Genomic DNA, 18,876 nt, shown 5'->3' on the forward strand with positions numbered 1-18,876 from the left:
GTGGACATTTCAGTAGTGCCTGTGGAGTACATCAGTCACAGTCTCACCTCTGTCAGCGTTCAAGTGATTGGCACAGTGTGGAGGGCATAGGAAGGATACCCGCCTGCCTGGTAGCTTTTCCTAGGGTCTGCTCCGTGCCCTACCCTGGGCTCTGCACACATGGGTGGTCCTGTCCAGGTCTCTGTCACTCAGGCGCTCAGGCCAGAGGTGATGGTGTCACTGGAGAGAAGGCTGTAAGGAGAGTCCTGGAGCCTAGAGATGAGGACTGGGCCCTGTCCTCGGACGTTCAGCATTGAAGGACGCGGGCACAGGTGGGCACAGGCGTTCTAGGCCAGGAGTACTGCCTGTGTGGAGGACCAAGGCAGGAGAGCTGAGACGTGCCCTGGAGCGCCCGCTGGCCCAGGGAGCAGAGCACCGATGCAGCCGCAGAAGACGCGGGGTGGGGGACAATCAGGGGCCCAAGGGACGGAAAGCGCCAGGCCCACTTGGGGGTTCACCCTGAGCAATGCGGAGCCTGGTCACACGGATGTTTCGGGGCTCACCCACGCCCCTCATACGTACGCAGCCCCTCCTCTGCAGCGCTGTGAGGCGCGGAGCGCAGGGGTCAGGCAGCGGTCAGACGCGGGCGCGCGCCGTCGCTGTGGTATGCGCCCCGCCCCAAGCCGGCCTCCGGGAGCCGGAGGTTCGAGTCCCGACCCTGATGTGACTCGCTGCAGGGCCCCGGCCTGACCCTTCCTTCTTTGGGCCTCCGTTTCGCTATGTCCGAGGCCTCTGAAAATCTGTGTTCTTGGTCCCGCGCGGCCAAGGGCCCACAGGCCGACACGTGGGGCGGGGCAGCGGCTGGGCGCCCGCAGCGCTACCGCCCCTCCCCCACGCGGGAGCGCGGACGCGCACGGGCGCGCTCGCACCTGGCCGCAGCCGAGAGTGGGGTTGGGCGGTGGGGTCGTGAAACCCCGCCCACGGCCCCGCCCACGGCCCCGCCGAGCCAATCGGAGGGGGTGGATGGCCCGGTGCGGGGCGACGCGCTGGGGGCGGGGCCTGCAGGGGCTGTGGAGAGAACCCGCGGGCGGGCGACGCGAGGCGGTCGGGCGGAGGCGGTGGCGGCAGGTCCCGGGACAGCGACGCAGCGCACCGGCGGCCGCGACAGGGCCGGCTAGGCTCCGCAGCTTGCCGCAGCCGCCGCCTCGCCGCTGAGGGCCCGAGAGCACGGCGGCGGCGCGCGGCCTGTGAGGACGGCCAGAGCGGCGGGCGCGGCGCGGCGCCGAGCGTCCTGTCAGGCGGCTGAGGGCGTCGCGGACCCGCGCCGCGATGATGCCGGTGGGTGCGGGCGGCGGCGGCTTCCTCCGCAGGCCGCGGGCCAAGCCTCTTTCCTCCTGCGGCTCCCCGCCCCCGGGGCTCGCGCGAGGCCGGGCGGGGAAGGAAGTGGCCTGGCGGGCGCGCCGGGCCCCGGCGCCCCCCGGGAGGGCAGGTGGGGGCGCACCGGGCTGTCAGCGCGGGCGGGGGTCGGGATCCCGGGGTCGGCAGTGGGGGCGGGGGCGGGGGCGGGGTCCGGGCGGGCCGCCCTGCGCCACCGGGACCCCGGCCGGCGCCCCTCAGCCACGGCCCTTCCTGCCGAGCCTCCCCGGCTGGGACGCCCGGGAGGGGAAGCAGGAGATGAAATTGGAGCCCGTCATTTTTCCATCCGTCCTGGCGGGCGGTGGACGGGGAGGCAGGGGTGTCGCTTGGCGCTCGCCCAGTTTCGGGGTCTCGCCGCGCTGCTGTGACCCGCGCCTGGAATTTGCTGGGTTCGCGTTCTCGGAGTCGGCAGTGCGGCCACCCCCGTGTGGTGTGGTGTTCCCACGCTCGAAACCCACCCTTTTCCGTAGTGCTGCCCTGATTCCGAAACCCTGTTGTGTTCAGGAGCTCACCTGGGGAATGGATTTGCAGAGCCATGCTAGGAATTCCCTTTTATTGTGTCTTTGACGTTCGTGCGTTTTGCTTTAGTGAGTCTGGTTGTCAGTGCGCTCTGAAGGGTGAGTGAGGCTCGTTTGTGGTGGTGCCGCCTTTGTCCTGCCCTCAAGGAGGCGTCCTACCCGAAAGGCGACGCCGGTCGTTAGACTTGCCGTGCTCTCGCCGGACCCTGCCCTGCAGGCTGCATCGCAGTGGTGCCGAATTATAATTTTTCTGCTCTGGCTTTTTGGGAGGTAAATGTCATGACTTACAGGGAAAAATGTGGGACTGGTGGCAGCCAGTTGGATGTATTGGTTTTCTGATTGCCTCTATGCTAAGTAAAATTCTCAAACGCGTTTATAGTACAGTAACAAAAGCATTCTTTTAACGTACAATTTCTACATTGAGAATTACACTTCAGAAGGAAAGTGCTGTTTCTCTGTGTTTTCTACTCGAACACTGTTTTTCTGCTGTGCTGCACTCAAGGACGTTTAGATTAGATTTTCCCCCCGGATCTTTCAAGTCATTTCCTGTCTCTTGATAATCTCTTCGCCCCTTTTTGAACCGATTCCAGTACATCGTGTTTGCAGAGTCTTAAGGTTTGACCTAGCTGATCCTTAAATCCTTCTTTGGCATTAGGGCTTGTTGAGTTTCTAAACATTTGGTTTTAAATGAACGATTGTCTGGTAATGGAAAGAGAATTGGATGAGCATCAGAAGGTTCAGTCAAGTACTGGTTCTCCTACTTTTTAGCTATGTGACCTTGAACAAGTCAAGGCCTTTGAGCCTGGAATTACCTCTAAAGTAGGGATGAAAACATACCGATGCTCGAGGACCGTCCCTAGGATCAAAAAGAATGTGTCCAAAGTGCCTGTCAAACAGAATGCCATGCAAATATTTATTATTGTTGAGATGGCTCTGAATTGTCAGTTTCTAATTTTAACCTCGCAAGTTAAGGCATTTGGAAACTGTTCCCTCCCTTATTCTCACTGGCTGGATTTGGAAAAGGCATTATGGTGTTTTGGAATTTTGAAAGCAGTTTGAGTTAAACCTGTAAGAGTTGATTGATGTATTATACTACATAGTATTGTAATATTGAAGGATGGCAATAGAATTTTGACTAATTTCATCATTGTATAATGTTTAATTTTAAATACCCTGTTAAGAAACTTGGCTTATATTTTTCATATGGTACGTTCAGACATTTTACCTCTATTCCTCATGGTTAGAGTTTCTAGTCACTACCTTACCAGGTTCCTTTTTAAAGAAGTTGGCTTAGCTGGATCTGGGAAATTTCATAATACTCAAAATAATCAAATACTGATTTTAAAAAAAACATTAACTATTTGAATTATTTACTATTAACTATAAACTAGTAACTATTTAAAACACACTGCTTTTGTTTTAAAATGCCTTCTGGAAATATGTTATTTCTCTTAGTCCCTCTTTGTGGCCTTTACTTTTGTATTTCCTTCTTGATCCGTAAAAATACTATTTGTAGCATTGAATCCTATCTCTATTAACAGTCAAGGTTGGCTATAAATTTAATCGAAGTTTTAAGAACATGCATGCAATTCTTACTTGATACCATCCTAAACTACATATCCAAGCTATAAATAAGATTTTCTTCCTTTATTGTATGTTTGGTGTTCATTATCATGATCAATCATCAAAGCGAGATTGGCTCATATTTTGCATAGTTTGTAGTGAGCAGCACTTCCGATAGGAGTGTAATGTGAGCTGCATAAACCCGATTTTAAATTTTCTAATAACTACATTAAAAAGGTGGTATTTTAATAATATCTTTTATTAACTTAACATGTCAAAAAATCCTATCATTTCAACATGTACTCAATATGAAAAATTTAATATATTTTATGTTTTTTCTACTAAATCATTGAAATCTGGTGTGAATCCATTGTGAATCTGGTGAAGTTTTACATTTTATAGCACATCTCAGTTCAGACTAGCACATCTCAATTGCTCAGTAACCACACGTGGTTAGTGGCTACCATATTGGGGAACACAGGTTTGGAGTATATTTTAATTTATTTGAGAATTGGTAGTCAGTGTGTAGTGTCTATGGTAACTTTCAATTGATCAGGTGGTTTACTGCACCACCCAATCTCTCAGCTGTTGGGAATAAATGGGAAAGAATCTGGCCATGTTCTCATCTGACACAATAAAGTCTTTGTAGAAGTCTTCAGTTTGCCTGTAACATAAAGTTCCATGATTGTCTTCTTTTAAACAAAGTTATATTTTGGAAAATTCCCTCATTGCAATAATGTTGAATGCTAGCATCTGTAGTCATTCACCTTTTTGTCAATGCGTGACATTTTAAAAACGTTTTCCCAAGAAACAAATGGGCTATACTTTAAAGATGATTTGTTGGCTTGTCCCTAAGATCTGGGCCTAAACGCATTTAGGCTATCCCTAACCAACTTTCATAGAAATAAGAATTTTAATAAAAATAGCCAGACTCAGCATGGAAAGGATGAAAACTGTCAGCATCATTGTTTGTGAAAGAGTGAACATTTTGCAGCTGGTAAAATACTTCATGCAGAGGTGAAATATATCTGGGGAATGGCACTAAGGACACTTTTTCCTCTTCAGAGGAATGTTAACTTGAGTAAAGGAAGTTGTATGGCTCTGGTATGTGTTTTACTTGCAAGAAACGGAGCCTGGTGGTAGTGTTTTGGTGGTGTTAGCAGTGGGACTCCTTACCTGCAGTAGACACCGCACAACGTGACTAGCTGATTCCATTTGTTTCAGTCCTGGGAGCCCTTTCAGCATATGCACTATAGGCTGTGGGTTACATTAATTTGTGCTTAATATTTAGCTCTCAATAAACAAACATTTACTTCAGATACTCACTTTCTCCCCAACAATGTAGAAACGTTTTGAGGTATTGGAATAGGTCTTTCTCTTTTTAAGCCGTCAGCTGTAATGTAATTGATAAACAACAAACTGAAAGTAGGGAGACTTAGATTCTAGTCCTCTCTTGTTAGTAACTGTGACCTTTGGACTTAATCTCTTTGGGCCTCAGTTTCCTGTTGTAAAATGAGTTGGTCCTGGTGATTATCAAGTGGTTATGGCTGGTCCTGAACTTGCTACGTAGCAGATGCTTTCGTGAAGGTCAATAATACTCCTATTGGCTACATCAGAGGTTGAGGAACCTGCCACTCTTCGCTTCGGCGGCCTTTTGGTGAGCTGGTTCACTGCCCAAGTATCTGTATGATCGAGCAGATAGGAAGAGCTCAGAAGATGTTCACTATTATTGTTAATAATTAAGTCACTTGATAGGCTTGAATTTATAGCCTAATTCAGTAAACAAAACACTGAAGAATGGAGACGTTTTTAAAACAAAAACAAAAAACTAGTTTTTTAAAAACTAAAATTACAAGCATAATGTTACCATTTTAAATAATAAAACTATTTCTAGCCTTTAGCCTGCCCAAAAAAATCATGAAGGGAAAAACAAAGTCTTGATCATACAAAGATCTGTATATAAAAGCTTTTATTATTACAGTTTTATTGAACTTAAAAATAGTCTATATGGATAATTCTTCTAAAGGCTACAGTATTAAATACAGCCATAAAGTTTTGCAGCTTTTTGACTTTCTACAATGTAATTTAGGAATAGCAGTCGGTGAATGGTGTTTGTCATTAGGTGAGAAGGCAGTGTCCCAGGTTCTGTGGTGGTGTCTCCATTCTTAGGGAGAACGGAGGCTCGCAAGGTAAGGACACTGGACTAAGGTCCCCGGCTAGCAAGTGGTAAAACAAGGTTTGAAAACACACTGTCTGACTCAAAGCCTTTGCACCAGGCCTCTGTGCCAGTCACGTAGGGGAGTTTGCTGTAGTCAAGGCATTTTGCTAAAGGGGCTAATAAATTGAGCTTGACTAAATTTTACGCCCCCCCCCCCCCATGCTGGGCTCCAGTGGAGCTTAGTATTTAAAAGAATCCCAAGGTGAATTCGTTTTCATAAAATGTGATAGTTTTCATCATCTTGAAGGCCAACTCTATTTTAAATGTAAATGTGTTAAATGTATGGTTCCTTTCTCAGCCTCCTACTGTGAACAGTCTATGCAAGTGTATATGCTTAAGAGTCACTTAGGACTTTTAGCATGATAGGAACTTAAAATATCACCAAGTTATTTTATTGACGTTATATAACTGGCTGTCAGCATGCGTTGTGTGTGTGTTTGCACAGATGGTCAGTAGTTTCTCAGTGAAAGTTTGGTGGGATTGGTGCCTTGAAGTGCGGTTGCTATAGTTACTTCACAAACTATCGTTCTAGGCTGAACGGAGGATCAGGTTCTAGTATGACACTTTCTTGGCTTGATTGCTTTGTTTTATTTCTCTGCAAAGATAGCTGTATGACTGTTGTTTATATTAATTGGTAAGCAAAACCTGCTGTTACTGGATTTTGTAAGATAAAAATCTTTGCATGTGACATCATGCAGAACAATAAAAGACTGGAAAAATGAGGTAGTTTTGATTTAAATTAATAAATGACGTTCGAAATATTAAGTGTACAGTTCAGTACAGGATCTTGCTAGTGTGTCTAGAATACATGTGAACTGAAGTTTTGGCCTAATCACGAATTATGACATATGTTATGATTATAATCATCATAGCTCAGCAAATAGATGCGAAGGCCCTGTGGTAGGAACATGCCCAGCACACTGGGGAAACACCAGGAGGCCCGTATGGCTGGAGCAGACAGGATGTGAGGGGGAGAGTGGAGATGCAGTCAGAAAGGGGGCGGTGGGGGTGGGGGTGTAGGATCTCGCAGGGCCTTATAGGCTACAGTAAAGACAAGGACGCTGAGAGAGATGTCCACTGGAAGGGTGAAACACAGTGCTTTACTCATTGTATCGTAAGTAGTTCTGAGTAGCAGGCATTGCCTAGGTGACTTCACGGCAGCAGATAAGAGTGTGGGCCCTGGTGTCAGCAGGCTTGTGTGTGGATTCTGGCATCACCATTTATTGGCTCTCTGACCTGGGGTAAAGTTACTTGACTCCTCAGTTCCTTGGCTTTAAGCGGAGGATAATAATAGTAACCTTATAGGGTTGTTAGGAGGATCAGATAGATTATTACGGTGAAAGATGCCTGCTGTGCAGGAAATGCTCAATAAATATTAGATATTTGTAATAAGTTTCACTTGCTCTGGAAAGCTTCCATGATCTTTGCCTTAGCCAAATCCACCTATAGAGGCATTCAACCTGGTGGGTTTTCTTACAAAATAGAATTCACGTACCATAAAATTCACCTTTTAATGTCCACAGATCAGCAGGTTTTAATGTATTTACAAGGTTGTTTGCCATCACCACGCTCTCATTTTAGAATGTTTTGCCTGGTGTGTCTTTGCAGCACTTGGCATAGTTGCAGTCTTAAACATTTGTTTGTGTGACTGATTAATGTCTGTTTCTTGTCCTGACTGTAATTTTCGTGAGGGCAGGAGCTGTCTCTTTATTTGCCACTGACTGGCTACGTAGTTGGTGTTCAATGATAGTTAGTTGAATGAAGATATGATATTGAAAGTAGTGTTGGACCCCATTTTGAAGAGGTGTGTGTGTGCTGTAACAGGGTTCACATATGATCCTGTGGATGATTAGAAACCACCAAACAAAAAAAACAAAAACAAAAAAGGAAACCACCAAACTTTTTTTTTTTTTTTAATTGGGGAATAGTGGGGGAAACAGTGTGTTTTTCTAGGACCCATTAGCTCCATGTTAAGTCATTCCTTTTTAATCTAGTTGTGGGGGGCGCAGCTCAGCTCCAAGTCAATTCGTTGTTTTCAATCTTGTTGTGGAGGACGAAGCTCACTGGTGCATGTGGGAATTGAACCGGCAACCTGGGTGTTATGAACATGGCACACTAACTACTGAGCAAGCTGGCCGCCCACCAGCGACTCAGCTCCAAGCTCAAGCTGTTGTTTCTCACTGGCCCATGTGGGAATCGAACCGGTGACCTTGGTGTCATGAGCACTGCCCTCCAACCACTGAGCCAACCGGCCACCCCCACCAAACATTTTTAAAATGTGGAGTGATACAGTCGAATTTGTGTGAAAGAGAATTCTGGCACCACGGGAGAATAGACTGTGGAGTGAGGGAAACAGAAAAGGAAACAGGAAGAGCAATTAGGAGACCAGTTGGTGCCAGCGGGACTTGACCTGAAGAAGAGAAAGATCCAGTCAGTAGGAGCTCACATAGATCTGATGGAGTGAGTGTGAGTGTGAGTGATAATGTGTGTGTGTGCGCACGCATGAGCAAGTGTGATGGCTCGCATGTGTGTGTACATGTGAGTGTGTGTACCCATGTGTAAGGTGTTTATGATTGAGAGAGAGGAAGGAAGTGCAGTGGCTGGAGCTGAGGATAACAAGTTTATTGCTTCAGCAGCCAGGCTTGTTTTTCCTTTCACTAAGAGAGAACACTTAAGAAGGAATAGATTTAGAGGGCTCTAGGGAAGAATGAGTTTATTTTATCTCTGTTGAGCTTGAGATACCTGCTGTATCCAGAAAGACATTACTATGAAATCTTAGGGTAAAATAAACACGTCAAAAAAAAATAATTTGTCCTATATTAAGTGGTTTTTAATGTGTTTTTGGCGTTTTAGATTGCTGCCTGGGAATCTGTGGCACACCACACACGTCATCTTTTGTGTTGTGAGTTGGCCTGTCAGCCCCACCCGAGCTCCCACTAGACCAAGCTTCCCTGGGCAGGGGCTGGCCAGGGCCTCCCTCCCCCATGTCTGTTCCCAGCACCGGGCGGACTTTATATGCACACCTTTATAGCAGTGTAATCTGTGTTTCTGCATTGATAGTTTGTTTTGCTTTTTACTCTATTGCATGTTTATATTTCTATCTAATAGCAGTCTTGAAAATACTATCAGTAAATAATGGTTAACCTCACAAATGATCAAGGTATAGACAGATTTTTGTGGTAGAACTAGAAATGAGAAGTGAGGTTTAGTTAAATGTGAAGAAAGATGAAATAAAATTTGACAATTTTAGGATTAACAGGAAAAAACACCCCTACAGTAGGAACAAAGGTATTTTATGATAGGAAATACAAATGTGAAATGATATAGCATAGTGGTTATCAGCTCAGACTCTGGAGCCAAGACTGGTTTCAGATTCTAGCTTTGCCACTTACTAACTCTGTGACCTTGGACAAATTATTTAACCACTTTGTGCCTTATTTTCCTCTTTAAAATGGGTTTAATAACAGTATATTTCAAAACGCTGTTGTGAGGACTGTCAAGTGCTTAGAACATTCTGTTAAGATATGGAATAAGCAGTCAATAAGTGTCTGCTCTTCTTAAGTTTTGTCCGGCAGCCGTAAGGCTTCAGGCAGATGGGATTCAGTTGGAAAAGGCTCGTGAGTGCACTTGGTCCCCCTGAGGTACGGATGCTCTGTCCTGCAGGCTGAGAGGACTCGGGGGTGATGGCAAAGCTCTCAAGTTGGTAGGACAGAGAGGGAATGGTTCAAGTTTACCTTCTCGTTTGAGTACCCTCTGTTATGCAGACCACAGTTCAGAACTAGAATAAGTGGTTTATCAGTGATAGAATCACTCACTGTTGTATCCGAGCTGAAAAGCTCACCCACTTCTTTCTGGCTTTTACCTAGATGGCACCTTCCAGGGCACCTTGTACAAAATGCCCCACCCTCACGCGCGTTATTTCTCGTCCTAGTACTTATGTCCACCTGGCATTTATGTGTGGAAGGTCCATGGGAGCAGGGCTTGGTTGCCTTCCCCAGGCAGCGTCCCCGTGCTGAGGACGTTGCAGGCCTCTGGGAGGCATCATTTGGTTACTGAACAGCCCCTAAGCGTGTAAGGTGCATCACTTAGTGCTGGGTCTGTGAGCGCTGGGCAGTCCCTGCTCTCAGGGAGCGCACAGTGGGAACAGTCATGGGAACAAAATGCCTTTCTGAAAAATAAGGAACCCCACAAGTGACAAAGTATGGTGTGGCACAGTGGCGAGAGGCGTCTTCTCAACCGTGGGATGTCGGGAATTTGCAGAGGTGATGGCACTGGAGTGCAGTTTAGAAGGATGAAGAAGAGGGGGTGGAGGTGATTGGGAAGGGCTCTTAGGTAGAGGGAGGGCTTGACATGCGCAGGGCACTGACATCTGATTCCCCCCGTGGTGTGGAGGGGGAAGTGCCCGAGCAGATGAAGCAGGAGGGAGGTTAGAAAGGTACCGGGAGGTTGGATTCTGAGGGCCATCTATGCCCTGCATAAGAATTTGAACTTGATCCTGAAACAGATATGAAACTGTTGAAGGTTGTTTTTTTAATTGTGGTAAAATATGAGAAAATAAAATTTACCTGTTTGTAGGTAAAATTTTTTTTAACTTTTTATTTAAGTATATTTTTCCAGGACCCATCAGCTCCAAGTCAAGTAATTGTTTCAATTTAGTTGTGGAGGGTGCAACTCACAGTGGCCCATGTGGGGATTGAACCAACAACCTTGTTGTTAAGAGCACCACGCTCTAACCAACGGAGCTAACCGGCCGCCCATAGGTGTACAGTTCTGTACACTCACATTGCTCAGCAACCATCACCACTACCATCTCCGCAACTTTTTCATCTTCTCAAACAAACTACTGTTGCAGGAATTTAGCGGAGTTGCGAATGCTCCAATTTAAGTTACCGTTGATGCTTGGTGTCTGGAGTCCATGAGAAGAGTGTTAGGATAAGACAGATAGTTGAGGCAGAAAAGATCTCTGAGTGGTCCAAATGTTGTCAGGGAATCTGGCGTTGAGGCCACCGTCAATGGAGAACCCTCGTCAGGCCTCACTTAACCTTCATTCTTGACATGTTGCACAGTTCTGATTTACCTCGCTTCTAAATCTTTAGACGCTCCATCGAGGTGGCTAGAGAGGTGTAGCTGTGGGTGCACAGACTGCTGGAAACCATAGAAAGGCACAGCTTTCCGCACAACCTGAGGTTGTGGTCTGAGGTCTGAGGGTGGGCATCCTGCCTCAGTCAACACTGGAGATCTCACGAGTGTACATTACTCACAGGGTGGTAGTTCAGGTTCCTCCTGATGGAATGAGTCCTCAAGAAAAGAGTCAGTAATACCAGTAATGTAGACAGCAGCTGGATACATTTTAGGTGAGCTCTGTCCAATAGAAACAATGTGAGCCACAGTGCAATTTTCAAAGTTCTAGTAGCTGCATAAAAAGAAATTAATTTTGGGTGGCCAGTTAGCTCAGTTGGAGCCATGTGTGGCCAGGGGCCATATCGTATATGAAAAGAACCTAGAACAGTTCCTGGCATATCATAAGCACTATCGATGTGTGCTGTTATCCCCCAAATATTTATTCCAAAATGTTAAATGATTTCGATTCAGTACTACATTTTAAAGACATTCTTGCTTTGGAGACTGCTTAATTTCAGATACACATTTAACAGGTTTTCACAGGTAAACAAAAAAATGTTAAACTGATTTTGTGAGGATACTTTCTAATTCATGACATTAGGTAATTAATTTTCTTGTTTGCTGCAACATTGAGGCTACTTAACCACCAGAGAAATAGTGTAATTAATAATTCAAGGATCTAGGATTATAATTAAAATTAGGAAAATATGAAAGAATCTGCCTACCCCCTGGCTCCCAGACAGTCTCCACTGCCCTCCGTGGCTGACTCCTTCCGTCTCAGCCTGCACGTTGCTTCCTGACACCAGCCTCCGGATCAGGCAGCCCTTCTGTGGCATCTCATGACACTCTCAGTTTCCCACTCTAGTTCCTGGTGTCTCTTCTCTGTCTCAGCTCCAGGTGTAGTAAGGATGGAGATGGGGCCTGTCTTGTTGACTGGCTGTGCCCCGAGCCTGGGGCCCAGGGCCAGGTTGGGCTCCCTAAAATTTTCCTAAATGAATGAATGAGTGATCCTGCAAATGTGTCCAGTTTGTGTTGTGTACAAGGTAACACTTTGCTTTTACACTCTGGGTTTTGGCTTCTTGTGCCTGTTATACAGCAGTGTCTCGCCATAAAACAAATAAGCCTGAGTCCACTTTATACTCTTACATGGTTGTTTGTCTCTAGCATTGGAAACATCCTCAAATATCATTGTTAACAGAGAGTATCCTATGGTCCAATTGGTTTCTGACAGGAGTCCTTTTGGAGAGTTGCTAGTAATTAGATACTAAGGCTGATATGGGGTAACTGGGAGGGAAAAGGGGATATTTGTACAGTGGTAATAGTAGCTGCTCGCGCTTTGGTAGTCAAGTCAAAGTAGCTACTGGGTTCCATGACTAAATTTAATGGAAAAATGAACTTTGCTGTTTGTGTTGCCAGCTGTTTTTGTTATGTGAAAATTTAGTAAAGTCTAGATCTGAAGTTTTATGGTTAACGATACAATGGAAGAACCCGTTTCTAGAAGTTTGAGGTATTGGATAATATTCAGAGATGACTGGTGCTAGAGATTACTGAGATCAAAATTCTGCACTACTGTGGAGTCAGGCGAGACAGGACTATACACTTGAGGTTCTCAGGTTTTTGGAGGCTCAAACAGACATTTAGATCTTTGTAAAATCTGACCGACTTCATATCCCACCCCCTCCCCAAGTAGTACCTCGCATACGCTACGTTTAAGTGCCTTATACTTTTGTTATGAGATTTTCAATTTCTTGTGGGTTGAAGCCTTATTAGTTTGTCATAAAACCATGGGTTACAATCTCTGTTACCACAGAGTGAGGAGGCGGCCAGACAAATCACTGCTAAGATCCTTTCTAGTGCTAACTTCTTATGATGTGTTAGGGCGGAATAGAGGGGCCTCCATGCGAAAGACCTGTTAGGGAAGCTTCTGGAGAAGCAGGTGGGCTCTGAGCTTGAGTTGCACGTGAATTCTGAGACTGAGAGAAGCCAAGCGACCCAGGCAAAGTGAGAGGCAGCTCTATGCAGGGTGTTGGATCTATCGTTACAACAGATAGGTTTGTGCCCCCACAGCATGCAGGGCATTGTGAAAAATGTGAGTGGCATAGTAGGGAAGAGAAACGTAGTCCCAGAAAGGTGACATTCAGCAGGTATGTGCACCACAGTACTTGTTGGCTTCTATGATGTGCCAGCACAGGGCTCGGCATTGGGCACAGACAGACACTTTGGCTGTCCTCAAGGGGATCCTAGCCTAGTTGATGGAAACATGCAGACTGGTACGTTGTGGGACAGAGTGTTCGAGGACGCAGGCTTTGGAATCAGGTAGGCCTGGTTCCAGGCCTGGCCCTGCCACCTACTAGCTGTGTGACCTGAGACAAGTTACAGAACCTGTTGGAGCCTGTCTCCTCATCTGTAAAATAAAATAATTACGGTGTGGCCATACAGGAAAATAATGTATAGGCTACGAAAGAATGAATACAACTGTGTGTTCTCATGGAAAAATGCCCGAAATACAGTGTTGGCTGGAAAAACAACATTCTACCTAATGTGGTCTCACTGTAAAAAGAAGTGAAGAATTTTGTGGTGTAGAAAAAGGTCCGAAAGGATAGATACCAGCTGTTTAAAGTATGGATTTTTACGGGGACTGCCTGTTTTTCATTTCCTCCATTGTTAGACTCTTTTAAAAAATGTCTGTTAATTTGCCACCTGAAAATAATAAAGATAATTGTTTTAAATAGTCAAAACCCTCTTCCCAGGATTTCTGGCAGGACTGATGCGTGGAGGACGCTCAGCACGAGGTCTGGTGCGGAGAGGTCAGTACATGGGCACCACCACCATGTCTGCTGGACATAGCAGCTGAGGGGAGGAAGACGCGTAGGCTGCAGAGCCCGTGCAGGTTGGAGTTGGGTTCTGAGGTGTGAATTCCAAGGCCAGAGGATTGCTCAGGTGTGGGTAGCAACTCGGTTGTCTGGTGGGGCCCAGATCTGGGGCTCGGAGTCCTTGTGGCCCATGAACTTCTGCTGCTTTGGGTCAAAGAGACAAGACCTACAGCTGGGTCACGTGTACCCAGCACACATGAACCCTCTCCATCCCCTCCGCCATTCTGTTTGGAGACTCAGAACATTGTCCGCCTCACCTGGAGAGAGGCAGCCTGCCAACTTGTGATGCCTGTCGTAAAGGAGACCTGGGCCTTCTGGGCATGTGGTGTCGTGGGCTTCTGGAGCATTCCTGGGTTTACACTGGGCCTTGAGCAAGGCGTCGGGCCTCTCGTGACCTGCTCCTGCAGCCTGCGGCTGCGCAGTGGCGTGGGGCTCCGACCTCCTCACGTGCGTGTCATAAATCCTTCTTTTCCTTGTTCCTGTCAGATGAAGGATTGGCAAAGAATTTTTGGCGGTAGGATTGATGGGTCCTCTTATAAAGCTTACCTTTCACCTGCTGTTTAAGTAGATAGTTGGTGAATCTTCATGAAAAAAAGAGAGATCTGTTCTGTGGGTTTTTGTTTTCTCTTTAGACCTGACTTTAAACTATCTGTTGCTTTGTGGTATTCCTCTCTGGAGAGTGTTTTATTGTGTGTGAGACAATGTAGTTTTCCATAGCCGTGATTTAGATTGGGTGCCATACATGCAGGTATGCAAGGGAAGTTTTGACATTTGCCTGTTGTCCTGGCCGTCTGTCATTAGCTCCTTTTTTCAGTCAAAGTCGCCATGTTTATTCTTCATTATGTGGTCACCTCACTTACTGCATCCCTGTTGAATGCCTTGGACTTATTTGTTATGAACAGAATTGTGTCACTTAGTTTACATTTTCCAGGGTCCCATTGATATTTATGGAGCCCTCTTAGAATATTTTCAAAGCATATTATAGTTCCATTTTGTGATCAACTTCTGTTCATAATTTGCACTTGATTATGTGTTCCTGTGTCAATTTTGTTTCATTATTCTCTTTTGTGACTAAATTTCAGTTCATTTCTATAATTTTAAAAGTCCTGGGGTTTTTCCCTAACTTTTTCAATGCACAAATTATAGTCCGGTATTTAAATAAGAGAGGAAATTAAATTTGAGAGAATAGTGTATGTCAGGCTTCTTGCTAGACATTTTACAGACCTTCTCATTTAATATTAAGTAAACAATGTCACTAAATAAACTGCTGAGAGGGACGCAGCCTGCAGGGCTGAGAATCAAGAGACCTGATTTCAGCCTTGGTTTTGTTACTAATAAGATTTATTAACCTTGACAAATTATTTCCTTCTCTGGGCTTCTGCTTCCTCATCTGTAAAATGGGGAAAGAGTGGTGGTTAGATTAGGTTCCTCTGGCTCTGAGGTTTAATGACTGGTCTTTATGATAGCCTTAATTTGAAACTCTCAGCATATCCCTTTTAATTGAATTGAATGTTTACAAAAGGATTAAGACGCTTAATCTACTCTAAGTTTTAAGAAGCTTAAATTTATTCTAAAATAACTCAAATTACCAAAAAATATTTTTTATCTTTTCTTTTCCCCCACATAACTTTAGTGACTATTGGGGAAAAAAAAAATCAAGTCACCTTTATGATGTGCTCTTAGATTTGCAGCTTAAAATATGTGCTTTTTTTTTCTTTTTTAAGATTTTATTGGGGAAGGGGAATAGGACTTTATTGGGGAACAGTGTGTACTTCCAGGACTTTTTTCCAAGTCAAGTTGTTGTCCTTTCAATCTTAGTTGTGGAGGGCGCAGCTCAGCTCCAGGTCCAGTTGCCGATGTTAGTTGTAGGGGGCGCAGCCCACCATCCCTTGCGGGACTCGAGGAATCGAACTGACAACCTTGTGGTTGAGAGCCCACTGGCCCATGTGGGAATCGAACCAGCAGCCTTGGGAGTTGGGAGCACGGAGCTCTAACCGCCTGAGCCACCGGGTTGGCCCCTAAAATGTGTGCTTTTAATGCAAGTAGTACGAATGTTAACTTAGGGAACACAATACCGTGTTTCCCGAAAATAAGACCTAGCCGGACAATCAGCTCTAATGCGTCTTTTGGAGCAAAAAAAAAATTTAATATAAGATCTGGTATTATATTATATCATATTATATTATACCTAGTTTTATGAGACTGGGTCTTATAGTGAAATGAGACCGGGCCTAATATTAATTTTTGCTCCAGAAGGCGCAGTAGAGCTAATGGCTAGGTCTCATTTTCGGGGAAACAGCGTATTTTATTTTTGTGTTAAAATATGGATCCTTGTGAGAACATCCTGAGTGCCAAGCCGACAATAATACACTAAGTATTTTTGAGACCAGAGGGGAAAGAAAACATGTGGCACTGTAGGAGGACGGTAAGAGTAAAGGAAGATGACCTGCCAGCCTGAGCCCCATTTTCCCTCCTCTTCTGGATGGAAACAGCCAGAGCTTTCAACTCGGTGCAGAGCTGGGACTGCCCTGTGTTTGCTGAACAGGCTTGCTGGGGGGCTCTTGACCCTATGGAATGGAGGCAAGGCCGGGGGTCTCCCTGACAGGATGTCCCTGCTTCTCACGCCTACCTCCAGGACTGGATCTGTGCTGCTGACCTTTTCTCCCTACGCCCGCCCCCTTTTGTTTTGGTGGTAGTTGTAGGCTCTGCCGTTTGCAGGCAGAGGAGTAGTCAAGACCTGGGAGGAAGTGGGGGGTGATGGAACAAGCCCAGCTTTGCAGCCGTGCGGACTGGCGTCCACATCAGTAACTGCGGTGCCCCGGCCCAGGGCTGGACCTTCCCCGATGCCTCAGGGTCCTCATTTGTAAAATGATGATGGTTTTAGTGCCTGAGTTCATTTTGGTTGCCAGTGGTGGAAACCAGCTTTTACTTTCTAACATCTTAGAAAAGAGGGGATTTGTTGGAAGGACACGAAGGGAAAGCTGAACGACTAAATCTTCAGGTGGAGCAGCAATTGGGACAGCTCTGGGGACCTTAGCAGCAAGCGTGGCAGACCTGCTGTGTGGCACAGCCGTTCTCGTGCGTCCACACCTGCTCCGTCAGCGATGCGGCAGCGCCTCCTTCACAGTCTGCCCAGCTTCTCTGCGTCACCTCCAGGAGTCTCACTGTGCCCTGCATCCTCACACCAGCCTCGTCAGGGCTCTTCCTCCTTCAGCGAGGACTTTTCTAATCGCCTTGTTGAACATTCGCATTGTCCCATCCCCGCCGTCCTTTGCCTGCAGTTTTTCGCCATCGTATACACCGCCAGCCAGCATACCATGTGTTCTGCCTGCTTACTTTCTTTCCCCAGACTGTAATCAGACTCCACCTGGCTGGAAACCCTGTCTGCTTTGTCAGTGCTGAATCACCAGTGCCTGGCACATAGTAGGCACTTGGCAAATGCTTGTGGACTGAAGAATATTTTTGTCAAGTATCTTCCTGAGTTGAGTCAGCAATAGCAAGAGGGGTGGGCATCTAAAGGAAGGATGGTGCCTGAGAACCGGCCAACTGTGAGTCCCAAATAGGAGGGGAGACCGTTGTCATCTGAAAGCCATCCTAGTATGGGTCTCAGTTTGCCATGAAGACTGAATCAGTTGGTGTGTGACTGTCTAGTAGATGCTGAGAAAATGTTCATTCTTTTCCCTTTCTGAAAGTGTATAAGTTCTTGACAATATTAACATTCAGAAATTCAGTCATTCTCCATAATAGAGGTGGTTGTAGAAGAGGTAGTAAGAAGAGGTATAGGAGAAAGGTAAAAATTACACTTGTATAAAATAACAACTCATACGCAGCCTCGTGTTTTACTAAGTGATGGAATACATAATTCTCTCTTCAGAAGGCATGGTGTTGCCATTTTGCAAATTGCACACAGGTTTTTATAAAGGCTCTCTGGTATCTGAGCAGACCCAAACCTCAGGACCCAGGTCAAGGCGCAAAAGAGGGGAGTTCAGGAGAGTGGACAGGTTTCAATTTTCGTCTGCACCTTTTTCTCCCGGAGGTGGTCTAGACTATTGAGTACATTTATCTGTGGGTTTTATAATGAATGTACTAATTCACTCTTTTATATTCATACTTACAGTGTTTACTCTTCAAAGGTCATGTACGTTATATGTATAAAGTGGGTTCTCAGGGGGATCGAATATATGGTGATGGAAGGAGAACTGACTCTGGGTGATGAACACACAATGGGATTTATAGATGATGTAATACAGAATTGTACACCTGAAATCTATGTAATTTTACTAACAATTGTCACCCCAATAAATTTAATAAAAATAAAAAAATAAAAAAAAGTGGGTTCTCCCATTATTAAAAAATAGTGTGATTTTATGTTCCTATCTGTTAACTTTTGGATAAAGATTGTCTCTTATGGTTTCATCAGGGTGAGGAACTCGAGTAGCTGTGTGGTTTTGTTTTAAGTGCTCGTGAACTTGAGCAGTGTTTGACTCCTGAGCTATTGGAGGAGAAACCTAAGCTTTAGACTCAGAAACACCGGCACTTTGTAGTCATGTGACCTTGGGCAATCCTTCGGTCTGTCTGCAGTGGCGGGATCATCCTAGCACCTGCTCCATAGGCCTGTTGGGAGAGGTCCTTGATGTAACATGGGCAAACAGAAGCCCGTCCGCCAACACAGTGAGTAAGCACTGCCATAATAGCTATTTCTATAATTAATAAGTTGTAAAAGTCCTTTGATGGTAAGTATCTTGTTATAAACTTCATTCTGATTTTAAGCATTTAAAATGTGTCAATATTAGCAGAATTTGGGGGGGAAAGAGAAAAATTTGTAGCTCTGTACATACTTTACCTCTAACAAGCAATTTTCCTAAGCATAAAATGTGAACAGGCATTTATTGTGAAAACTTATTTAAAAACTTTGAGGTTTCACTTTTTAAAGTTGATAATGAAGCTTAGGTAAGCCTTTTTTAAAAAAAATAAATAACAGGTTTTATATGGAGATTAGTAAATGAATGTTTTCCTTTACATAGTGATTTTTAGATCCTGGCTACAGTTGTTATTGAACAGTGCTAGCACTGGACTTGTTCTTCCATGGAACTCACCTAATTAGGTGAAACTTCATCCACCGTCTCACTCTGCTGTAACAACGGTGGTCTGTCTCGCTTCCTTAGGACGCCTTATCACGGGCCAGGTC

General features: G+C 45.4%; 1 protein-coding gene across 1 annotated transcript in view; it reads left to right on the plus strand.

The window, feature by feature from the left end:
• The first annotated feature begins 1,034 nt into the window (after positions 1-1,034).
• Positions 1,035-18,876, plus strand: part of PPP1R13B (protein phosphatase 1 regulatory subunit 13B) — a 74,682-nt gene continuing 56,840 nt past the window's right edge. Inside the window, exon 1 of the mRNA XM_074326816.1 lies at positions 1,035-1,317. Coding sequence (XP_074182917.1) covers positions 1,309-1,317 — 9 coding nt within the window. The 5' untranslated portion in view covers positions 1,035-1,308. The remainder of the gene's footprint in view (positions 1,318-18,876) is intronic.

This window comes from Rhinolophus sinicus, linkage group LG03 (assembly GCF_036562045.2).
Source record: "Rhinolophus sinicus isolate RSC01 linkage group LG03, ASM3656204v1, whole genome shotgun sequence".
Classification (NCBI taxonomy): domain Eukaryota; kingdom Metazoa; phylum Chordata; class Mammalia; order Chiroptera; family Rhinolophidae; genus Rhinolophus; species Rhinolophus sinicus.